Source organism: Lagenorhynchus albirostris, chromosome 2 (assembly GCF_949774975.1).
Source record: "Lagenorhynchus albirostris chromosome 2, mLagAlb1.1, whole genome shotgun sequence".
Taxonomy (NCBI): domain Eukaryota; kingdom Metazoa; phylum Chordata; class Mammalia; order Artiodactyla; family Delphinidae; genus Lagenorhynchus; species Lagenorhynchus albirostris.
Window position 1 is genome coordinate 133,778,939 of NC_083096.1, and position 22,710 is coordinate 133,801,648.

Consider the following 22,710-nt stretch of genomic DNA (forward strand, 5'->3'; position numbering starts at 1 on the left):
AGTGGATGTATCATTTTACCTTTTCACCAGTAATGAATAAGAGTTCCTGTTGCTGCACATCCTCACCAGCATTTGGTGTTGTCGGTGTTTTAGATTGTGGCTATTCTAATAGGTGTATAGTTGTATCTTATTGTTTTAATTTGCATTTCCTTGATGAGATATGATATGGAGCACCTTTTAGTATGGTTATTTGCCATATGTATATCTTATTTGGTGAAGTATCAGTTAAGGTCATTGGCCCATTTTTTTAATGAGGTTTTATTTTTCTTACTGTTGAGTTTTAAGAGTTCATATTTTAGATAACAGTCCTATATCAGATATGACTTACACAAATATTTTCTCCTAGTGTGTGGCTTGTCTTCTCATTCTCTTGAAAGTGTCTTTTTTTAAATTTATTTATTTTTGGCTGCACTGGGTCTTCATTGCTGTGTGTGGGCTTTCTCTAGTTGCAGCGAGCAGGGGCTACTCTCTGTTGTGGTGTGCAGGCTTCTCATTGCAGTGGCTTCTCTTGTTGTGGAGCACGGGCTCTAGGCATGCAGGCTTCAGTAATTGTGGCACTTGGGCTCAGTAGTAGTGGCTCGCAGCCTCTAGAATGCAGGCTTAGTAGTTGTGGCGCATGGGCTTAGTTGCTCCATGGCATGTGGGATCTTCCCGGACAAGGGCTCGAACCTGTGTCCCCTGCATTGGCAGGCAGATTCTTAACTACTGCGCCACCAGGGAAGCCCCTTGAAAGTGTCTTTTGCAGAGCAGAAATTTTTAATTTTAATGAAGTCCAGCTTATTACTTCCTTCATAGATCATGCCTTTGGTGTTTTATCTAAAAAGTCATCACCAAACTCAAGGTCATCTAGATGTTCTCCTATGTTATCTTCTAGGAGTTTTATTTTGAATTTTACATTTAGCTCTGTGATCTATTTTATGTTAATTTTTGTGAAAGATGTAGGTTCTGTGTCAAGATTCACTTTTTTGCACATGAATGTCTAGTCTTTCCAGCACCATTTGTAGAAAATTCATCTTCATTTAAAAAAATTATTTCTCCTGTGTTCCTTATGGCATAAAATAGCAGCACATCTACCAGGAAAGAGACTCGGAAGTTACCTTCGATGCTCTCTCCTCCCTACATCTGATGGATCACCAAATTCTTAAATTCCGCCTCATAAATACTCTGTAAACATTACTTCATCCTTACTGCAACTTTGTTATTTCAGAGCCCTGGACATCTAGGATCTTGTGATGAACTCCTGCCTGGCCTACCTGGTTGAGTCCCACCTTCCTCTCAGTTTACCTTCTCATTCCCATCAGAATGATCTTTTTGAAAAGCAAATCTGATCATCTCTATCTGGCTTAAAACTCCCCAGAAACTCCGCATTTCATTTACCATAAAACCCAAATTCCTTTTCTTGGCTTCAAAGGTTTATCCTGATTGAGTCCCAGCCATCATCGATCCCCTTCCCTCCCCTCTCCCTGCCCAGTCAGGACTTGTGAGCTGACCCCTGGAGGTCACAGGAATGTGCCCTGCTCTCCCTTACTCTGAGAAGTCTGCTTACTGCTGTTCCTCGTTTGGAAACACTCTGATCGCACACTTCCAAGTATCTCTTACAGGTTCTTGAAGACATGGCTGAGGTCAGAAGTCTCATCAGGTCTCACTAAGCTAAAAGGAAAGTATTCACAGGGATGTGTCCTACTGGAGGCTCTAGGGGAGAATCCATTTTCTTGGCTTTTCCAGCTTCTTTTTAAATTGGGTTAGATGCCCCTCTGTTGTCCTTCTGTAGTAACCTATGCTTCCCACTAGCATGGCACTGATGATTTATGATTATGATGATCTGTTTTAAAAACAATACTTCTTAAGTTCATTGATTTGAGCCTTATTGTGACACATTACAAACTAATGAAGAAAAGTAATGTGACAGATATCTGTGTACTCAGCACTGAGATTAAATACATGTTAGTAATTTGCCAAACATGTTTCAGATTTCTCTTTTTTCTTTTATGAAATAATAAGTTATGATATAACTAAAGCTCCACCCCTCCCAAACCCTTCCTAAAAGTAAATACTAACCTCAAGTTGGTGTGGAAAAGTCTTTTTACTCTTCTGTTTCCCTTGCTAAATATAAGGCCAGGCAGGGTAGATGTGTGTCGTTTTGCTGTGATCTCTCTATTGTCCTTGCTTAAGCCCAAGGATTGTGAATAATGCTCTAATGCTCGTTCAACAGCTGCCTGGATAAAACTAGCCTCAGCTTGATCGCCCTCAACTTGCCACCTTCCGAAGCAGCTCTTTCCATTTTTCGAGACAGCTCTCTGCCTGTCATTCTCACTTCAATGGAAATTTGCTCCTCAGAGAAGGGCTGAGATTACTGGGGGCAGAAGGAAACAAAGGACAGAGCATGAATTTTGGAATGAAACTTACTGGGTACTTGCCTCTCAGCAATTACTTAATCTCTCTGGATGTTTAATTTCCTCTTTTGTAAAAATGAGGTTAACAATACTCATTTAGCAGAGGTTTTGTGAGGATTAAATACAATAACAAATGTGAATGTTCCCTTTAGGGTGGAATAGGTGTTCAATAAGTGGTACCATTCCCATAAAAATAATTAAGTATTTTATCTTCTTGTTTTTCTTTCTCAGATTTTCCCCCTTGAGGGCTTTCCATTTTCTTTCCCCATTTCCGAGCTCACATGCGTCACTGTTCCTTTTTTCATTCCGTTTCCCCAGACTGGAAGGAAACTCCACCATGTACTGCCTGACATGGTCCAGGTGCCCTACAAGGTACAACTGTATCCAATCCTGAATATTCCAGCTTTCTTGTCCTCTTTACTTTCTTAAATGTAGGTCATAAATCCTTTAGCATCTGTGATATACTCTCTCTAACATGGCATCTGTGTTGGAATCGTCCTTCCCATTCTATCTATAAGTTACTTGAAGGTTTGGGGCTATGTCTTATGGTTCTCTATCATTTCCCACACTTCTCAGCATGAGCATGCAAGATGGTATTGTTCTTGGAGGGACAGTAGTCTTGAAGGAGGATCTTATTTCCCTGTCCAGGGATTGAACATAGCCACCAGTCTACCAGGGGCTAGAGGCTAGAAGCAAAGTTCCCTGATTCTAACCCCCTTTGAAAGCAAGAATGTTTCAAGGAGGCAAAATCTGCAAAAATAAGTACAAAATGTATTATTAGAGACACAGCACACAGAGAAACAGTTTGTTTATTTAAGTCAGAAGGAGGACAGAAATACACACCCGGAGAGGAGTGGGGACATCCTGAATGAGGAGCGCAGTAAGGAGGTGATTTTAAGGAGGTGATTTAAATCACTTACATAGGATAGTCCTTCCAGGTCTTTGTTTACATTTAGCCAATTATCTTGTTTCTTTTTTCACACCTGACTGGTCCTAGGACCCTCCCCAAGATGCGTGCACAACTTTTTGCTAAGTTGGATCCCACTGCAGAGGATCCTGTGGGTGCATGTCCACACTTATTAATGGGATGGGGGGCTCCCTCCTTTTTTGAGCCCCAAGGAGACTTCCTGCACATGTGCAGACAGGGAAGTCCTCCTTGACCTCAGGAGTGAGCACCTTATCTCTTTACTTCAGCAGAGCTCAGCTTCTGCCACTAGCTTTGTCTTTGGAGTGCCTAGGTGCGAACAAAGCTTCAATTTTACTCCATTTGACAAACACCGGCTGTCCATCCCAGGGGCCCATCTATCTCCTACCTCAGTATGACATGGACTCAGATTGCCTGAGTTCAACTCCTTGTTCTGCCACTTGCTAACTATGTGATCTTGATCAAGTAACTTCACTTTTTTAGGCCTCCATTTCCTTAGCTGTGAATTGAGTGGAATTTAATACCTACCTTATGAGATATTTCTGAGAATTAATAAGATATGTCTAGAAAGTATCTTGTACTGTGGTTCTCCCTAAGTGCTCAATAAATGCTGGCTGTCATTATGATTATTGTCCATTAAATAGTACAATGTTATATGTCAATTATATCTCAATTTAAAAAAAGACTGCTGTGGTTTATTCATGTTAATGCTAATACATTAGTTTCCTATTGCCACTGTAGCAAAGCATCACGAACTCCTGGCTTAAAACAATGCACATTTACTATCTTATAGTTCTGGAGGTCAGAAGTCCAAACTGGGTCTCACTGGACTAAAATGAAAGTACCCGCATGACTGTGTCCTTCTGGAGGATCTAGGGGAGAATCTGTCTCCTTGCCTTTTCCATCTTCAAGAGTTTGTTCACATTCCTTGGCTCATAGCCCTCCATCACTCTGACCTCTGCTTTTGTCGTCCCATCACCTTCTCTGGCGCTGACTTTCCCTTCTCCCTCTTTCCCTTATGAGAACCCTTGTGAGTACCCTGGGCCCCACGCATATAATCCAGGATAATCTCCCCATCCCAAAGTCTTAACTTTAAAATTATTTATTTATTTATTTGGCTGTGCTGGGTCTTAGTTGCGACGGGTGGGATCTTCCTTGCGGCATGCGGGAGCTTCGTTGCAGCCTGCGGGATCTTTAGTTGCAGCATGCAGGCTCTTAGTTGAGGCGTGTGGGATCCAGTTCCCTGACCAGAGATCGAACCTGAGGCCTCCTGCACTGGGAGTGCAAAGTCTTAACCACTGGACCACCAGGGAAGTCCCACAAGATTCTTAACTTAATCATACCTGCAAAGTCCCTTCTGCAGTAAGATAATAAAAAGGTTCTGGGAATTACGATGGAGACATCTTTGGGGGGCATTTATTTTGCCTGCCACACCAATATAGTAAAACTCATTCATTCATTCAGCACATATTGTACTCATCACATACTCTATGCCAGGCCTTGTTTCAGTCCCTGGTGTTGCAAACAAATAAAAACAATATCTATTCTTCACACGGCTTTTAGTCTAGGGAAACCTTGAAGGCGGTGGATCTATCTTATGATGGTACTTCCCAAAATGTGGAGGGGAAATGAGAATGTCTCACATTTAACAGTTACCCAAAACTTAGTGCCATTTTGATTGATGGAGAAGCAGAAAATGGATGTAGCATGTTACTTGTTAGGTTATGCATTCCCTAGGTTTGGGTGTGTGAAACCATGTCAATTAAGTTGAGGTCGTCTTGAAATTGCTCTCCTAATGAGAAACCAATGGGAATCAGGCACACAGTTTTCAAGTGAGAAAAAGAATGTGGAAGGACAATATTGCATTTTGTTTTCCGCTTAGCACCAAGGCTTTATGTGTACATTGCAAAGATTAGGGATAAAAATTTGCTTTGGACATTGTCTATCCAATAGAGTAAGCTTATTTCATTTACCTTCTCACCCATTGGAATAAACACACTGCTGATTTTGTTTTTGTTTCTTTCACATCTATGCTTTCGATTATTGATTGCCAGGATGACCAGGGACATCATCACATCCTATACACAGAAATAGAAAATGGAATGGGAAGAATGAGTACAGGGATGGAAAGTACCTGCCAGAATTCTTAGAGATATAGGCCTTGGTTGTAGCCTGGAACCAAGGCAAAGCCAGGAAAACAGAAAAAAACAAAAATAATATTTCCAAGGGTCAAGTCAATCATGTCCTTATTTTGATTCCCTTATCAGAAATGTACAAGAAATATTCCTCTCTAGACCCTATATTTCCTGTCTAATAATTCTGCCTGACTCCTTTGAACCCATGCTTTCTCTCCAGGCTTCTTTTCTCTTATGTAGTCTTCTATGGCTACTAAGAAGTGAACTAATCATACCAGGAGGACAGAAGCTAGAACGGTTTTCCTTCTTTTCAAGTACTTAACAGCATGTTAACATGTTTTTGTTGGTTGCGGCCTGGGCTTGTATGTATTTTGTCTTCTTTAGCTCTGAAAGTACCATAAATGGTGGGAGTGGCCTTCTTAAAATGCAGGAAGTTCACTCTAGCTGCCCTTTTATTTATTCATTATTTTAAAAGGTTAGATATGTGTGAGTTGCTTTGGTTTGTAGAGATCATACAGCTTATTTTGTGAAGGTTGCACTGACATTCTCTGATTCAACAAATATTTATTGGGTACCTACTGTGTGAAAGACAGGTGCAGTGGGGCAGGAGGTAGGGAAGGGAATTCACATGTACTGAGCTGAGTATGTGCATGCACTGCAACCTTCTATGCTCATTCAATTTGCCTAAAAAGTATAAGTCATTATCCTCAAAGGTTTCAGTATGGCAGATAGGTTTCTTCTTCTAGGCCAGCTCCAGTTGTCCATCTGTAGCACTGCATAGAGAAGGTTTGTGAGGCTAAGCTCAAGCATGATGAGAAAGCATAGTAAGATCAATTAATAATGTCTGCTGTGAGTGTGAGAGGAGAATGGTGACACATATGCCATGTCAACTTTCATTTACTTATTAAACTATTACTGAATACCAGCCATGTTCTGAGCACCATGAAGGCATATGTGGATGTAAATGCAATACAAAGCAATGTGTGAGTAATGCCAGTGGAGGACCACAAACACATTGAACCAGAGAAATGTAGAGGAAATGCTCTGGATGGTCAAGAAGTCATCAAGGAACAGCTGTTACATGAACTGAGCCTTGTGTGTCAGTCAGGGTTTCATCAGAGAAGCAGAACCACTATGAGTGTTATGGAATAAGGGATTTATTATAGCAATTAAGACATTACATAATTGTGGGAGGATCTGGGGAAGTAAAATCCAGAAAGTGGAGCTGGAGGATCAGAGATAAAGTCACTAACTAATCTTCCTGAAACACTGGCACTGGTAGATAAGTAGGAATTGAAAGGGAAATCTGGGAAGCCAGGATACATCTAGCTGCTGAGATGGGACCACCAAGGGGAACTGATGGAGAAGCCCATGGAGGTGGTTGACTCTGCATCTGGTGGTGGGCTGGTGGTCATCAGGGCCAGCAGTTGGGAAGAAGAGCTGGTCATGGAGCAGGGGAAATAAGACAAATTTGAACCTGCTAGCACCACTGTTTTTGACTCTTGCTGCATCTAATCAAGACTTTAATCTTCTAGAACTCTTGCAAATTCCTCTTTTGGTCAACTCTAACCTGGAAACATACAGGAAAAGAGATCCTGGGAAATGTTATTCTAGCTTAGCCAAGTTTACACAGTTCAAAATATCACATCTCAAAAAGTGGGACAAATCTGCATAAGAGAAGGAGTGAACATTGCTTGTGGGGAAGGTTTGTGAGCAAAGTTTTGGAGGTAGGAATGAGTAAGTTAGTGTTTAGGAAATCACTAGTAGATCAGCCTGGTTATAGTGAAGGGCTCATGCTGGAAGATCGTGGAAGATGAGGCTAGAAAGAAACATTGAAATCATTAATTAACAAACTCATTAATGTATTCAACCATTATTTATTGAGCACATATTATCTGCCAGGCACTGTACTAGGTGCTAAGACTACAGTGATGAATAAAAGAGTCAGATTTTGGAAGGTTTTGAATGTTAGACTAAAACGCTTGTTCAGTTTTTGACCCATCTCTTGAGAAATAGTAGCTTCGAATTGGAACAACTGGTCAGTTGAAGTTCTGCCCTTAATTCAACTCAGCCAACACTTTAAGCGCCTTCTCTGGGCAAGCTCCTTGCAGGCACAGTATCATTGTCCTCTCAAACTGTGAAATGTGCCTGCGCCTGATGATATTGATCAGAGTAGAAGTGAGTCACTTCCTTCCCTGGTAATTTTCTAGAATCATTCGTGCTCACATTTTACTTTATGATGTCCTCATTCCACGGCAAAAATACTTTATTAGGCACTTAAGTAAGACAAAAACCTGCAGATTAAATTGCCTAAAACCACTACATGTTTGTTAAAATAAATGTTATTTCAGAATTCTGTAAAGACGTTGATGCATAATTCACATTAGCTTATCTTGAGTAATCCGCGGGCCGTGTGCTAATAAAGTGTAGCACAGCTTAGCGTTGTACCTTTTCTTGGCATACAGGATCTCATTTCACCCTCACAGAAGCCCTGAAAGGTGGGTGCTTCTATTAGCTCAATTTTGCAGAAAAGGAAAGCAAGACTTAATGAGATTAAGTTCCCTTCCCAGGATAATATAACGAGTAAGGGGCTAAGCTAAGCATCCCCTCCTCTTAACCACTCCACGGTCAGCAAAGGAGCCACCCACTACTCTAGAGTTTGGCAACTGTTGACTTAAAGACTCCTCCCGGTGGCTCAGGACCATTTTACATGCAGGAAAGACGGCTAAGAAATATTTCTCATAGTCTTAACAGATACAAGTTGCAGATAAAACATCTACGGAAGGAAATCTGCAAAGAGCAAAGGAGACCTTTGAAGTCTCTGGGCTGCCCTCCAATCACAAGCTGGCATGTGAGCATTTCCTCTAGATTCCAAGATGTAGCCACCTGCAGGTCAAACTCCTCCTTGTGATAGTTGGATAGGTTTGAGCATTGTGTGATGGGTGCTTTGTTTCTTTACAACTAGACCCTATAGTTATTCCTGGATAATGTGGATATGCTGCCATTTCTGCTAAACAGTCAATGTAACGAGGATCTCATTGCATGGCGTGTGTACCCATGTATGAGAAAGAGCTCTGAATCTTTACAGAGTAAGAACAGAACTGAAACCAAGGACAATGTCTGACCCTTGAAGGGTTTGCCATGGAGTCGGTAGCATTTCCTTCTTTTCATTTTTATTTTACCACTTTCTGCCGCCCTGGATCCTTACTGAAGATTTCTGTCAGCTTGATAGACTCTCTGCATTTCTTGATACAAAGCCCATTCTCCTCCCTCTGCTGCATCTAGTAATAGAATCCCACATTACTTTGTAGGTCACCAAGCAGCGTTGCATTTAACACTCGTAACAGCTTACTGAGGCTGACAAGGTTAGTAATACTCTTTCTGTAATACGGAACAGGAAACTGAGGCCAAGAGAGACGAAAAGACTTGCCCAGCTAGTTAATGGCAGAATTAAGACTAGTCCCTGCTTTTTCTGCTCTGCCATGTAAATAACATCAATCTTGGGAAGGAGAGCACCATAGTTATGAGTCAGATATTTTGTTTTTTAATCACATTTTCACATGCTGACATCCTGTTTTCTTTTGGACCCATTTAAAATTAATTTTTGGATGGGGACATGAGGTTCTGTTGTGATGGAGAGGGGGTGGACAGGAATCCAAAGTACATAGCCCTGTGACTAGTGGGCAGCCTTGTTTACAGAACAGACTCTCCAAACCAAATGTGACAAATGGGCAGAATCTCATAAGTATTCCAGCTCTTCACTTCCCTAGTTTGATTATATTGTACCGGATGGCATTTGGAACTCGCTTCAGAGTGCATATAGCTGAATTTTGCAATTTGCTGATACTCAATTAACTGGAGTAGCAACACATTCAGTCTAATGGGGGCCAGACAGAGACTGCATAATTCTTGGGAGCACAAGTTGATTATGCAGTTAAGTGATATGCACTTAAGAGAAGTGCACAACATCTATCTGATCCCATTTCTTCCAGTAGATTCTTCATGGCACTTTCCTCCAGCCTTTCCACTTTTATGGTCAAATGTATTCTAACCTGTATCCACTTGAAATGAGAACCTTACAGTTCATACGGAGATTTGGGATTCATTTCTTTTAAAAGTCAACCTTTAAAAATCTTAACTCTTGGATGCAAAAATGGATAAGTATATGAGAAAGGAAAGGGGAGAATCTGAGGCTCAGTATGCGTGGGTGTTAAAGATAGGGAACAAAGCCTGAACTGTACAATTTAGGATGCTTCATTTTTAGTTTCTTTCCTTTTTTTTTTTCTTGGTTAGGAAGTTGTATTTCAAATGCAAACGTGAGATGCATGAAAAGATTTCTTTTTAAAAGCAAAGGTCTTTGCAGTCAGTATTTTTTTTTTAAACTTGAAAATGGATATTATAGAAAGGGGACCCTTTTACGAGAAGCTCCAATTAAATGACAGTTCATTGCGTATAGCCAGTTTTAAGTTACTCTGATGATGATGGACTGTTAATTTAATTTGGCAGGTTTTACTGGTTTACTGTGTGCTCGCTGTATGCCCTGGATTGACCTAACTCCTTTGGGGGACCCCCAGAAGTATAAAATATGGCTGGCTGTCCTCAGCCTCCTGGGAGGTCATGACTCATGCATACAAAGTAATTGAGAAACAATAAAATGATTAGGTGTTCAAAATGGCTGGTAAAGAGACTAAAAGATAAAAGAAATCAGAAAAGGGAGAAAGTGAACTGAGCCAGGGTTTTTCATCACTAGAGGGAGACAGAGAGAGAAGCAAGGGTTAGCGCTTCACATGTATTAATTAGACCAACCAAAACAACTCTGTAAAGGTATACTATTCCCAGTTTACAGATGAAGAAACTGAGGCTCAGGGAGGTTGAGAAACTTGTCCATGATCAACAGGTAGTAGGAAACAGGGTGAGAATTTGGAATCAGTTTTGTCTCCACACTTCCTCCTTGGAGGTATTCAAGCAGAAGGCCATGGCAGACAGGCTGTGGAGGATTCAGACATCTGCTGGGAGAATTAACTGCATGACCAACACTCTCTCTCCCAACCCTGGGGTCCTCTGGTCCGGAGGATTTCAAGAAGTAGGTAGGTGTTGTGGTCTCAGTTTTGAGGGAACTCCTTCTTATTCCTATAGCAGAAGAGATGCCAGCCTTATAGATACAGCTTTTTCTGAGTTTAAATTTCTGCGAGTTCAGCAAAACCAAATGTGGTGATTGAACAAAGAATAGAGTAATTCAGTGAGACTGGGAGACTGTTGTTATAGGCAAGGAAGAGAGGATGATGAAGATTAATTATCAAATTATCATCAAATCCCCTTTCCCTAAAGGTAAAAGTGCTCATGGCCCAGGAATGGGGAGCCAGGTGTGACTGGGCCCAGCTGGGATCAAATTTGTCCCTGTCTTTTAGGTTTATATCAACAGCACTTTGGGGCTTTCTGCCAGTCGATAATTTACTCTTCACCTGTATTAGCTTCCTCTTGCTGTGTAACAAATTATCATAAGCTTAGTGGCTTGAAAAAACACCATTTGTTATCTCACAGTTTCTGTGGGTTTGGAGTACATGCATAGGTTAGTAGATTCCCTTGCTCAGGATCTCACAAGACTGCAATCAAGATGGCGTCAGGGCTTCATTCTCATCTGGAGGCTGGACCAGGGAAGAATCTACTTCCAAGCTCATTCAGGTTGTCGACAGAATTCGGTTCCTTGCAGCTGTAGGACTCATGGTGGCTTCTTTCTTCAGTGTCAGCTTGCTTTTGGAAAGCACTTTGTAGTTTGCAAATGCTTTTCCATTCTAAAATTAACCACAAATATGCTCTTCTCAGCTAAGGGTTTTATCATTCAAACAGTTGCCCAAACCAAAATCCTGAAGGACACCCATGATTTCTCAATTCATCAGCAAGTCCTATGGCCTATACCTCCAAAATAAATCCTGAATCCAATAACTAGTTTCCGTTTCACTGTTACCATCATTGTCTAAGCCACTGGCATCTCTCACCAAGCCTACTGCAATGCCCTTCTCACTGCCCTTCCTGCTTCCCCTCTAGACTTCCCCAAATCCATTCTCCACTAAGCAGCCAGGATGGTCTATTAAAGGTGAAAATAAGGTCCTGTCACTTCCTTACTCAAAATCTTCCCATGACTTCTCACTGTTATTGAAATAAAATCCAAATTCCTATCCTTCCATGATCTGGCCCCTGCTAACTTCTGATTTTATTTCCCACCACTCTTCCTCCTGGTCATGAACTTTTGGCCACACTGACTTCCCCAAGTGAACTCACTGTGCCTGGACCTGCACATGACTGCCTGCTTTTTATTATTCAGGTCTCAGTTCCATGTCATCACTTTACAAAGAACATCCCTGACCACGTTTTGCAAAATAACAACCACCCCTCAGTCTAAAATCATCCTTCATCTCATTACTCGATTTCCTTTTTCTCATAGCACTTATTACTATACAAAATATCTCCTCCCTTCCTCCCTCCCTCCCACCGTCCCTCCCACCCTTCCTTCCTTCCTTCCTTCCTTCTTTCCTTCCTTCCTTCTTTCCTTCCTTCCTACCTTCCCACCCACCCTCCCTCCCTCTCCTTCCCTCTACCTCTCTCTCTCATTACTTACGTATCTGTTTTTTACATAATTATTACTTTCTCTTCCTTCTAAAATATAAGCTTCATGAGAGACTTTCAGCACCATGCCTGGCACATAATAGATGTTCAGTAAAAAATTTTAGAATAAATGAACCTTGTAATGAGAGCAAGAAAGGGATTATTAATTCCTATTTTAATGATAAATATTAGGTCACTTGCCCAAAGTGGAAGTATTGTCCAGTGTTTACCCATGAGCTCTCCAAAGGTCAGGACCATGTTTTATACATTTTTGTGTAAATGTATACACAGTCTCTGGCATATAGTCCCTGGGAATAGGACAGAGTAGTGGTTAGTGAGTTTGAGTCCTGACTCTGCCATTTACTGTGTGACCCTGGGCAGGATATTTAACCTCTTTGAGGCATGATTTCCTCATGTGTGAAGTAGAAATAAAAATAGTACATACTTCATAGGATTATGAAGATCAACTCAATTAATACAGGCAAAGCTGTTAGCTTGGTGTTTGACACATATTGAGGGCTACACACTCTCTGCATTTCTTCTTTTACTTTGTCTCCTTTCTCTCTTTGTAAGCATTGAATTAATTTTGAGCTAAATCATTAAACTTTCTACACTTTTCAGACTGTTTCAAATGAGTCATCTTACTTGTTTTCAGTTTCTCTAATCCCAAGCACGGCTTTTTTCTTGACTTCAGACACAAATGTGAGTGGCATTTGCTCCATGCAAAATAGCAATGCCGACCCAACTGAAAAGGTGCTCCCCCTCCTGGCTTTCTGTGAGCTTCATGGTTGAGAGGTGCAGCCCAGATGAAGAGGGAAGGAACTGCCAAGGCTGGATAAGGTTTTGCCTTCAATTGTGAGCAGAAATGTTTCAGGCCTTAGGCGGTTTCCAGGGAGTCCAGCTTCGTGCTGGATCTTCAGACTCCTTCTTATTCTGTCAAAGTGGAGAGAATGCTCCTTTCCCTCCTCTCCTTTTATCCTCTTTCCTCTTTCTTTTCTCTCTTTACCCAGTCACTGCCATCTTCCCTCTTCTGCTTCCCCCATCTAGGTCAATACAATACCTCAACCCAAAATCTGTCTGCCTTTGAGTCTATTTACCAAGCCTCCTGCCAGAGATGCAGCAACGAGAAGCAGGGTTGCAGAGCATCAGATGGGAGTCAGGCAGTTCTGTGTGCAAATTCCTGGTTTTGCTGCTTAGTCGCTCTGTGACCTTGGGCAAGTTCTTTAATTTCTTGGTGCCTCTATTTCCTTATTAGTAAAATAAGAATAATAGCTACCTCACGGTGTAGTGTGCTTGTGAAGATTTAAGAGGTAATCTGTGCATATTAATAAGCACTTAGTAGGTGTCTAAGATATATTAGTTTTATCTCCCATCCCTATGCCCCAACCAAATGGACAGATATTAATTTCAAATCAGTTTCAAATCAGATTTGAAGGGTTTTTGGTTGTCTATTCATTTTTTAATGTAAAGTTGATTATTTTATTGCTAATTTGAAAACAAATGACTTTATATTGGAAAAAAAACACCCCTTACTTACTGCAAAAGTAAGAGTCAGCCTAATGTTCACAGCAACTTTCTTCATAATAGCCAAAGACTAGAAGTAATCAAAATGTTCTTCAATAGGTGAATGGATAAACTGTTGTTATAGTGTAGCCAGACAATGGAACACAGTGGAAATCAGCAATTAAAAGGAATGAACTATAAAAAAAAAAAAGGAATGAACTATAAATGAACACAGTAAGATGGGTGAATCTCAAAAACATTATGTTGAGTGAAAGAAGACACACACACAAAAGGGTACATACTGTATGATTCTATTTATATGAAATGTTAGAGAAGACAAATATAATCTGTAATGATAGAAGCAGATGAGTGGCTGTCCGGAGCCAGAGGTGGGAGTGGGGATTGACCGGCACAAAGAAACGTTTTTGGATGATGGAACCTCATCCAAAATGGATTTTGGAGGTGGTTATGAGTGTATTACTTGTCAAAACTCATGGATATGTAAAATTAAAGTGGTTACATTTTACCTTAAGTCAACTCTACCTCAATAAAACTGATTTAGAGAAATAAGAATCGAGAGAAACCAACAATTTGGCTAACTCACACTTGATAAGTACCTGGTAACAGTGATTTTACCTTTCACATCTATCATCTAAGGAAAAAGGAAAAACAAATCCTTTGTTGTACAGATATTCTAGTAAGAGGTATTAGCCACTCCTTGGAATGAGGAGTTTGGGGTGTAGAGTGTTATGCTTTCATGGTTTGGGAAGAACATCTGTTGTCTCCCATCAGCTTTGTTCCTTTGTTCCCAGAGGGTATGGGGTGTGTTGTATTACTTTATAAAGCCTTCTCAAGTTCTGCCCATCTTCTTTCGCTCCCCCGCAACTTTGCCCCTTTCCTTTTCTTCCTTTCTTTGTATTTCTTTGCCTGCCAAGTTCTGTGAGGTTCTGAATCACAGAAAAACAGATCACCTCACATTAGTCTGAAAAGCCAGGTTCAAACAGGAAAAATAAGCAGGAAAATTTCAGGCAATTGTCTCGAGATAATCCAAGACAAAGTTCTGCTTTTGCCTTGTTCTCATAATAATCTGGGTTTCTTTGCCTGAATAATTAAAGCTAATTCTTCATTACTCTCCTCATCTGTGCCAGTGGAGAAACATGGTGAGTTCATGGGTTTTGGAATTTGTAGATCAGAAAAAATGCTTACAAAATAGAGAAACACTTTGGAATTACTTGTGGTAAACATATTTTTAAAAGAAATTATAAAGAAAATTCTCATTGTAAAAGGCCCAGAAATAATCATGTTAACTCTTTGGTGAGTATCTCTAGTTTATTTTCTATATTTTTGTTTCTTATATTTTAACATAAATACATCATGCTTTGCAACTTGCCTTTTTCAGTTTCTAATATGCTTAGAAATTGTTCATATCTGTACATAGATGAAGTTGAACCATGTGAAATTGTTATTTCTGTAGATCTAAACAGGAAGGAATTGGCAGTTTCATATAGTTAACCTAATACATCTACTCCAGTATTTTAATGTCTACATAGTATTGCATTGTATGGTTGTATCATAATTTTAAAAAATCATTCACCTATTGATGGACATTTAGGTTGTCTCCATTTTATTTTCCTAATACAAACAGAACTGTAATGAATGTGCACTCACAAGTATAAATGTATATATATACACATGTATCTTTTTGTGTATATATATATGTTTGCAAATAAATGTATATGTCTTTGTGTATATATATATGTATCTTTGCAAATAAATGTATGTATGCATACATACATAAATATCTTTGCACTTATATGTATATCTTTGTATGTGTGTACACACACATAATCTTTTTACATATGTATCAGTATTTCTGTAGAATAGCTTGAATAGATTCCTAGATGTATAGCTGTGGTCAAGGGTTTACACATTTCACATTTTGATCATTGTTTCCAAAGTGTCCTCTAAAATGACTTGTAACAATTTATACCCCCCCAGAATGTCCTTTTCCCCTACAGTCTCAATAATCTGATGGGTGAATTGGTTTTTGAAGCATTCTGAAATCAGTTATTATTTTTTAATATTTTTATTGGAGTATAATTGCTTTACAATGTTGTGTTAGTTTCTGCTGTATAACAAAGTGAATCAACTATATGTATACATATATCCCCATATCCCCTCCCTCTTGCATATCCCTCCCACCCTCCCTAACCCACCCCTCTAGGTTGTCACAAAGCACCGAGCTGATCTCCCTGTGCGATGCAGCTGCTTCCCATTAGCTATCTATTTTACATTTGGTAGTGTATATATGTTAATGCTACTCTCTCACTTTGTCCCAGCTTACCCTTTCCCCTCCCCTTGTCCTCAAGTCCATTCTCTATGTGTGCGTCCCTATTCCTATCCTGCCCCTAGTTTCATCAGAACCTTTTTTTTTTAAGATTCCATATATATGTGTTAGCATACGGTATTTGTTTTTCTCTTTCTGACTTACTTCACTCTGTATGACAGACTCTCGGTCCGTCCACCTCACTGCAAATAAGTCAATTTCATTTCTTTTTATGGCTGAGTAATATTCCATTGTTTATATATGCCATATCTTTATTCATTTATCTGTCAGTGAACACTTAGGTTGCTTCCATGTCCTGGTTATTGTAAATAGTGCTGCGATGAACATTGTGGTACATGACTCTTTTTGAATTATGGTTTTCTCAGGGTATATGCCCAGTAGTGGGATTGCTGGGTCATGTGGTAGTTCTATTTGTAGTTTTTTAAGGAACCTCCATACTGTTCTCCATAGTGGCTGTATGAATTTACATTACCACCAACAGAGCAAGAGGGTTCCCTTTTCTCCACACCCTTTCCAGCATTTATTGTTTGTAGATTTTTTGATGATGGCCATTCTGACTGGTGTGAGGTGATACCTCATTGTAGTTTCGTTTGCATTTCTCTAATGATTAGTGATGTTGAGCATCCTTTCGAGTGTTTGTTGGCAATCTGTATATCTTCTTTGGAGAAATGTCTATTTAGGTCTTCTGCCCATTTTTGCATTGGGTTGTTTGTTTTTTTTGATACTGAGCTGCTTGTATATTTTGGAGACTAATCCTTTGTCAGTTGCTTCGTTTGCAAATATTTTCCCCCATTCTGAGGGCTGTCTTTTCGTCTTGTTTCTGGTTTCCTTTGCTGTGCAAAAGCTTTGAAGTTTCATTAGGTCCCATTTGTTTATTTTTGTTTTTATTTCCATTTCTTTAGGAGGTGGGTCCAAAAAGATCTTGCTGGGGCTTCCCTGGTGGCGCAGTGATTGGGGGTCTGTCTGCCGATGCAGGGGACACGGGTTTGTGCCCCAGTCCGGGAGGATCCCACATGCCGTGGAGCGGCTGGGCCCGTGAGCCATGGCCGCTGAGCCTGCGCGTCCGGAGCCTGTGTTCCGCAATGGGAGAGGCTGCAGCAGTGAGAGGCCCGCGTACTGCCAAAAAAAGAAAAAAAAAAATCTTGCTGTGATTTATGTCATAGAGTGTTCTTCCTGTGTTTTCCTCTAAGAGTTTTATAGTGTCTGGCCTTACATTTAGGTCTTTAATCCATTTTGAGTTTATTTTTATGTATGGTGTAAGGGAGTGTTCTAGTTTCATTCTTTTACATGCAGCTGTCCAGTTTTCCCAGCACCACTTATGGAAGGGGCTGTCTTTTCTCCATTGTATATTCTTGCCTCCTTTATCAAAGATAAGGTGACCATATGTGCGTGGGTTTATCTCTGGGCTTTCTATCCTGTTCCATTGATCTATATTTCTGTTTTTGTGCCAGTACAATAGTGTCTTGATGACTGTAGCTTTGTAGTATAGTCTGAAGTCAGGAAGCCTGATTCCTCCAGCTCCGTTTTTCTTTCTCAAGATTGCTTTGGCTATTCGGGATCTTTTGAGTTTCCATACAAATTGTGAAATTTTTTGTTCTAGTTCTGTGTAAAATGCCATTGGTAGTTTGATAGGGATTGCATTGAATCTGTAAATTGCCTTGGGTATTATAGTCATTTTCACAATGTTGATTCTTCCAATCCAAGAACATGGTATATCACTCCATCTGTTTGTATCACCTTTAATTTCTTTCATCATTTTCTTATAGTTTTCTGCATACAAGTCTTTTGTCTCCTAGGTAGATTTATTCCTAGGTATTTTATTCTTTTTTTTGCAACGGTAAATGGGAGTGTTTTCTTAATTTCTCTTTCACATTTTTCATCATTAGTGTATAGGAATGCAGGAGATTTCTGTGTGTTAATTTTGTATCCTGAAACTTTACCAAGTTCAGTGATTAGCTCTAGTAGTTTTCTGGTAGCACCTTTAGGATTCTCTAAGTATAGTATCATGTCATCTGCAAACAGTGACAGCTTTACTTCTTTTCTGATTTGAATTCCTTTTATTTCTTTTTCTTGTCTGACTGCTGTGGCTAAAACTTCCAAAACTATATTGAATATAGTGGTGAGAGTGGACTACGTTGTTTTGTTCCTGGTTTTAGAGAAAATATTTTCAGTTTTTCACCATTGAGAATGATGTTTGCTGTGGCTTTGTCATATATGGCCTTTATTATGTTGAGGTAATTTCCCTCTACGCCTACTTTCTGGAGGGTTTTTATCATAAATGGGTGTTGAGTTTTGTCAAAAGCTTTTTCTGCATCTATTGAGATGATCATATGTTTTTTCTCTTTCAATTTGTTAATATGGTGTATCACATTGTTTGATATGCATATATTGAAGAATCCTTGCATTCCTGGGATAAACCCCTCTTTATCATGGTGTATGATTCTTTTAATGTGCTGTTGGATCCTGTTTGCTAGTATTTTGTTGAGGATTTTTGCATCTATGTTCATCAGTAATATTGGCCTCTAGTTTTCTTTTTTTGTGACATCCTTGTCTGGTTTTGGTATCAGGGTGATGGTTGAAATTAGTTATTTTATTCAGTAAAAGATGTAAGAAAGACCTACCTTGTGCCCAGCTCTGTGCTAAACCTTAGAAGTAAATATGTGCATAATTAATATGGTCACTGCCCTCACAGTGTGTGTGTGCTGACTGGTGAAACGACTAATACACACACACACACACACACACACACACACACACACACACAGGCAATGATTTTATTTTCATGATTACCAATCATCTCTAGCAAGATTAACTGAAAATACACCAACTGCCTACGCTGAGGGTCCACTGGAGTCAGAAAGAACAAGTGTCATGCTGGCTCCACCACTTACTATCTGCATGACCTGAGTTTCTTGATTTGTAAAATGGAGATAATAATTGTAGTGCCCTACTATTAATAGTAGTATAATAGTAGGGTGGTTGTGAAGATTAAATGTACAATGCAAAGCACAGTGCCCAGCCCTTAGTAAGGACTCTGTGAATGTTGGCTACTGCCATTCGCCTTCATTTCAAGATCACCAGCTTCATGTGCCTATTGCTATGCCTCTTCTAATGTGGCATTAAGTACTGAATAAAAAATATTTCTTACGTGGTATGTCTAGCCCTGGGGAGACAGGGACTATCACTTCCCTCATTTTGAACAGTATACTTCTATTAGTACAACCTGGTTCCTAAGGTTTCTACTCTAAGGTTATTTTATTCTAAGAACTTTAAACATTGCCTGCATCCTCAAACAGAGGGATTGCTCATTGCTATTTTGCAGAACCCCAGTTCTTGATGAAAGAAGGGCCATTTCAATTACCAGTATATTTTCGAAGGAAGATGGTAAGGGACAACACTGTAGATATTTTTAACCAAAATAGAATGGTGCAAAGTTAAGCTATGGAGACGTTTACCCATAACAGACAAATTTCCTGCATTTATTATTAATGTTTCAGAAAAATACTGTTTTCTTCCAGATATGTAAATTTTGTGTTCACTGTGGTAGCATAAGTAGGTTGGTGGAAAAATGCCTTGTCCAGTATGCATGACCATGAAAATAGTCCATAAACATGCAGCTTCCTTCTCTAATACATTTATTAAATCTGTACCAATTAATTGCCTGTTCGATGTTCAGGAGGCTGCAGCAACTGCTGCTCAACGGAAACTGTGAGAAAAGATCAGAGAAATGTCAACAGTTGACAATCTAACAAGAGGCCATTGTCCCCTCTGGAAACTCATTAAGGGGAAGGACTTGGGTGCATATAAATAGCCTTTGGAAGGAGGCATCTCCATCAGCTGCTGAGGATACCCTGACGATGTGGACAAGTCTGGATAGATAAGTAGCAGTAAGGACATTGCTAAAATGCCGCTCAAAGGCAGTGCTGCAACCATCCAGCACACTCAGACCGAGGTTTTCTGTGTTGGAATTCCATTGACACAATTATCTGTAATCAGTAAGTGGTTCAGAGGCTACCTAGAATAGGCTACCTGTTCTCTCCCCAAGGGTCCTAACCTAATAATGGTCACTGGACTCCTTTGACCATCTGATGAAGTTCTAGTCTCTTTGCCCAGAAAAATAGTCCTTCATATATATTCACCTAGGACTTTGCATATAATCTTTGGGGCTTCATAGATGCCCCAGAAGCTCCATGGGCCCTGGATTAAGAAACCCTGCTCTGTGCTTTTTTTTTTTTTTTTTTTTTTTTTTTTTTGCGCTACGCAGGGCTCTCACTGTTGTGGCCTCTCCCTTTGCGGAGCACAGGCTCCGGACGTGCAGGCTTAGTGACCATGGCTCATGGGCCCAGCCGCTCCACGGCATGTGGGATCTTCCCAGACCGGGGCACGAACCCGTGTCCCCTGCATCAGCAGGCGGACTCAACCACTGCGCCACCAGGGAAGCCCCCTTTTTTTTTTTTTTTAATCCTTTACTCCCAGCAGTGAACCGGTAGTTTTTCCTTTTCAGGATGGATGTCTACTGATCTCCCCTACATCCCACAGATTCTAGTCTTCCTTCAAGCCCAGTTCTTGTTCACACCCTAGTGCTCTGAACTCTTAGGGCACTTGGAGTTGGTAACAACTTAGTACCCAATTATGTCTAGGACATCCTGAGTCTATCACTTACATGGCATTTAGATATTCATCCTTTCAATACATATTTAATGAGTGCCTACTATGTGCCAGGCACTGTTCCCAGACAATGATTAAATTGTATTAAAATCAGGATCATATAACACAACTTGCCAACTACCCCACTAGACTGTGTGTCCTCAGCAGCAAGGACCAGATCTCCCACCTTGCCACATCTTTTTCTCTTGCCTTATTCCCACTCATCTGCAAGGGCTCCGTTCAAATGTTCTCTCTCCTGGGCTGGGTTAGGAAATCCTCTTCAGTACTCCTCTGGCACCCTGTGCTCACCACTGTTAGAACACTTGCTGCATTGTTTTGAAGTCATCTGTTTCCATGTCCGTTTCTCCCACTGTGCTTTTGTCCAGGGCAGGGTCTTACACTCAGAGCCTGGAAATGGTAAAACTCAAAATATTTGTTGAATATCTAAGCTTTCTCTCACCTCCAGGCCTTCAAACATGCTGTTCCCTCTACCTGAAATATTCTTCCTCCTTTATTGTTTGCAAATTCCTATCAGCTTAAACATCACTTCCTCAGGAAAGCTTTTTTTTTTTTTTGATTCCTAGGTGAAATTAGGTCCCCTCACAAAATGCTCCCCCAAAGACTTTGAACATCCATTAATATTGTATTTCACTGTGATTCCTTGTTTAATATTTATATTCATTGTTAGAATATCAGCTTCATCAGGGCAGGGGCCATGGCTATCTTATTTTCCCCTGTATAGCAAAGGACTAAAACATTGTATGGTCCTTTACTATTCAAAGAGTAGTTCAGGGACAAAGAGCACTGGCACTCCTTGGGAGCTTGCTGGAGATGTAGAATCTCAAGCCTTACCCCAGACCTTTGGAATCAGAATCTCCAGGTGATCTCCATACACATTAAGGCTTGAAAAGCAGTGGTCTACTACAAATACATTCAATAAATACCTGCTGAATGAATAACAAGTGTTGAACTGAACAAAATGGAACCAATTCAGCCTTGGTACCCCTGTTGTCCGGCACAGAGCCTGGCTCAAAGAAGGGACTCAGTAAGTGTCTGAGGAACAAATATTTTCTTCTATTCATCCATATTCACTGTGTTTTGTTCAACTAGCTTGTAAGCCAAACTTTGGGGGCCAGGGTCCTATTTTGGCCTTTTTTTTCCTTTTTCCTTTTAAGTTGTAAAACTTTATTGAGAGGTGGTTAGCAGTCAAATTTCCAACACAAGGACAGCATGCTTGGCTTCAGTCTGTCTCTGTTTAAATCTGTGGTTGTCCTTCACCAGCTTCTGGCATTTTAACAGGCTCTAGACTTGGTAGAATCTCCTTCTTGACATCAGGACCACCTCCAGGCTCATCCACAGTCTTCAAGAGAACCAGTTTCTACTGATCAGCTTCCATATCAGCCCTTTGAGCTACAGATGCTCCTTCATCTTCAATGTCATAAGCAGGTATAATATCCTGACTCTCAGTTTGTGGTTCTTCTAGTTGAGGGTGTTTATCACTGAGCTGCTGAGCAACCAGAGGTCTAACTGGCTGGGAAGACTCTCCATCATTTCTTCTTCCTGCAGATTGGGATCTTGTTCTGACATGCCCACTCATATTTCCCAACTTAACTCCCAGGAGTATTGCTATGAGGATCTATTGGCTGAGTTTCATTCAGCAAGGAAGAATCCAAATGGCAGGAACACGATCTGCCCTGCACAGCTGCTGTTGGTCTTTTTTCTTACCTCTATATCTTCTAAGTCTGCACCATATGCATGGTAAGTACTCAATAAAAACTTGAAGCTAACCTGATACTTCAAGGTTAAGTAATACATCATCCACCAGATTGGATTCAAGGTAGCTGGTTTGAAGGGTGGGGTGTGTGTGAAATGACCTGGGACATTTTCAGTTGTGTGAGACCCTCAAGCCCAGAGAGCTGTGCTTTGAGTCTCATTCCTCATCTCCATATGGAACATCCCATGTAGGGTAACAAAATGGAGAGGCTAGAGCCATTTAGTTCTCTAGAGGCTAGAGAACTTTGCTTTCTGGCTTTCACTCTTTTCTCAGGACAATGTTTGGTTTGAAGAGGCCTAATGATGCTACTTACAAAAGCAAAAACACTGAAACAGATCCTTCTGAGTAGTATGTCTAGTATAATTGCCTCTTCCAGATTTTCT

At 40.4% G+C, this 22,710-nt stretch overlaps 2 protein-coding genes across 3 annotated transcripts in view; one reads left to right on the top strand and one right to left on the bottom strand.

The window, feature by feature from the left end:
• TM2D1 (TM2 domain containing 1) overlaps positions 1-22,710 on the top strand; it is a 158,914-nt gene that overhangs the window by 64,890 nt on the left and 71,314 nt on the right. The window lies entirely within an intron of this gene.
• On the bottom strand, positions 21,809-22,150 carry LOC132516156 (putative G antigen family E member 3). The gene is given in 1 exon segment (XM_060142561.1): positions 21,809-22,150. A coding segment is annotated over 1 exon segment (342 nt).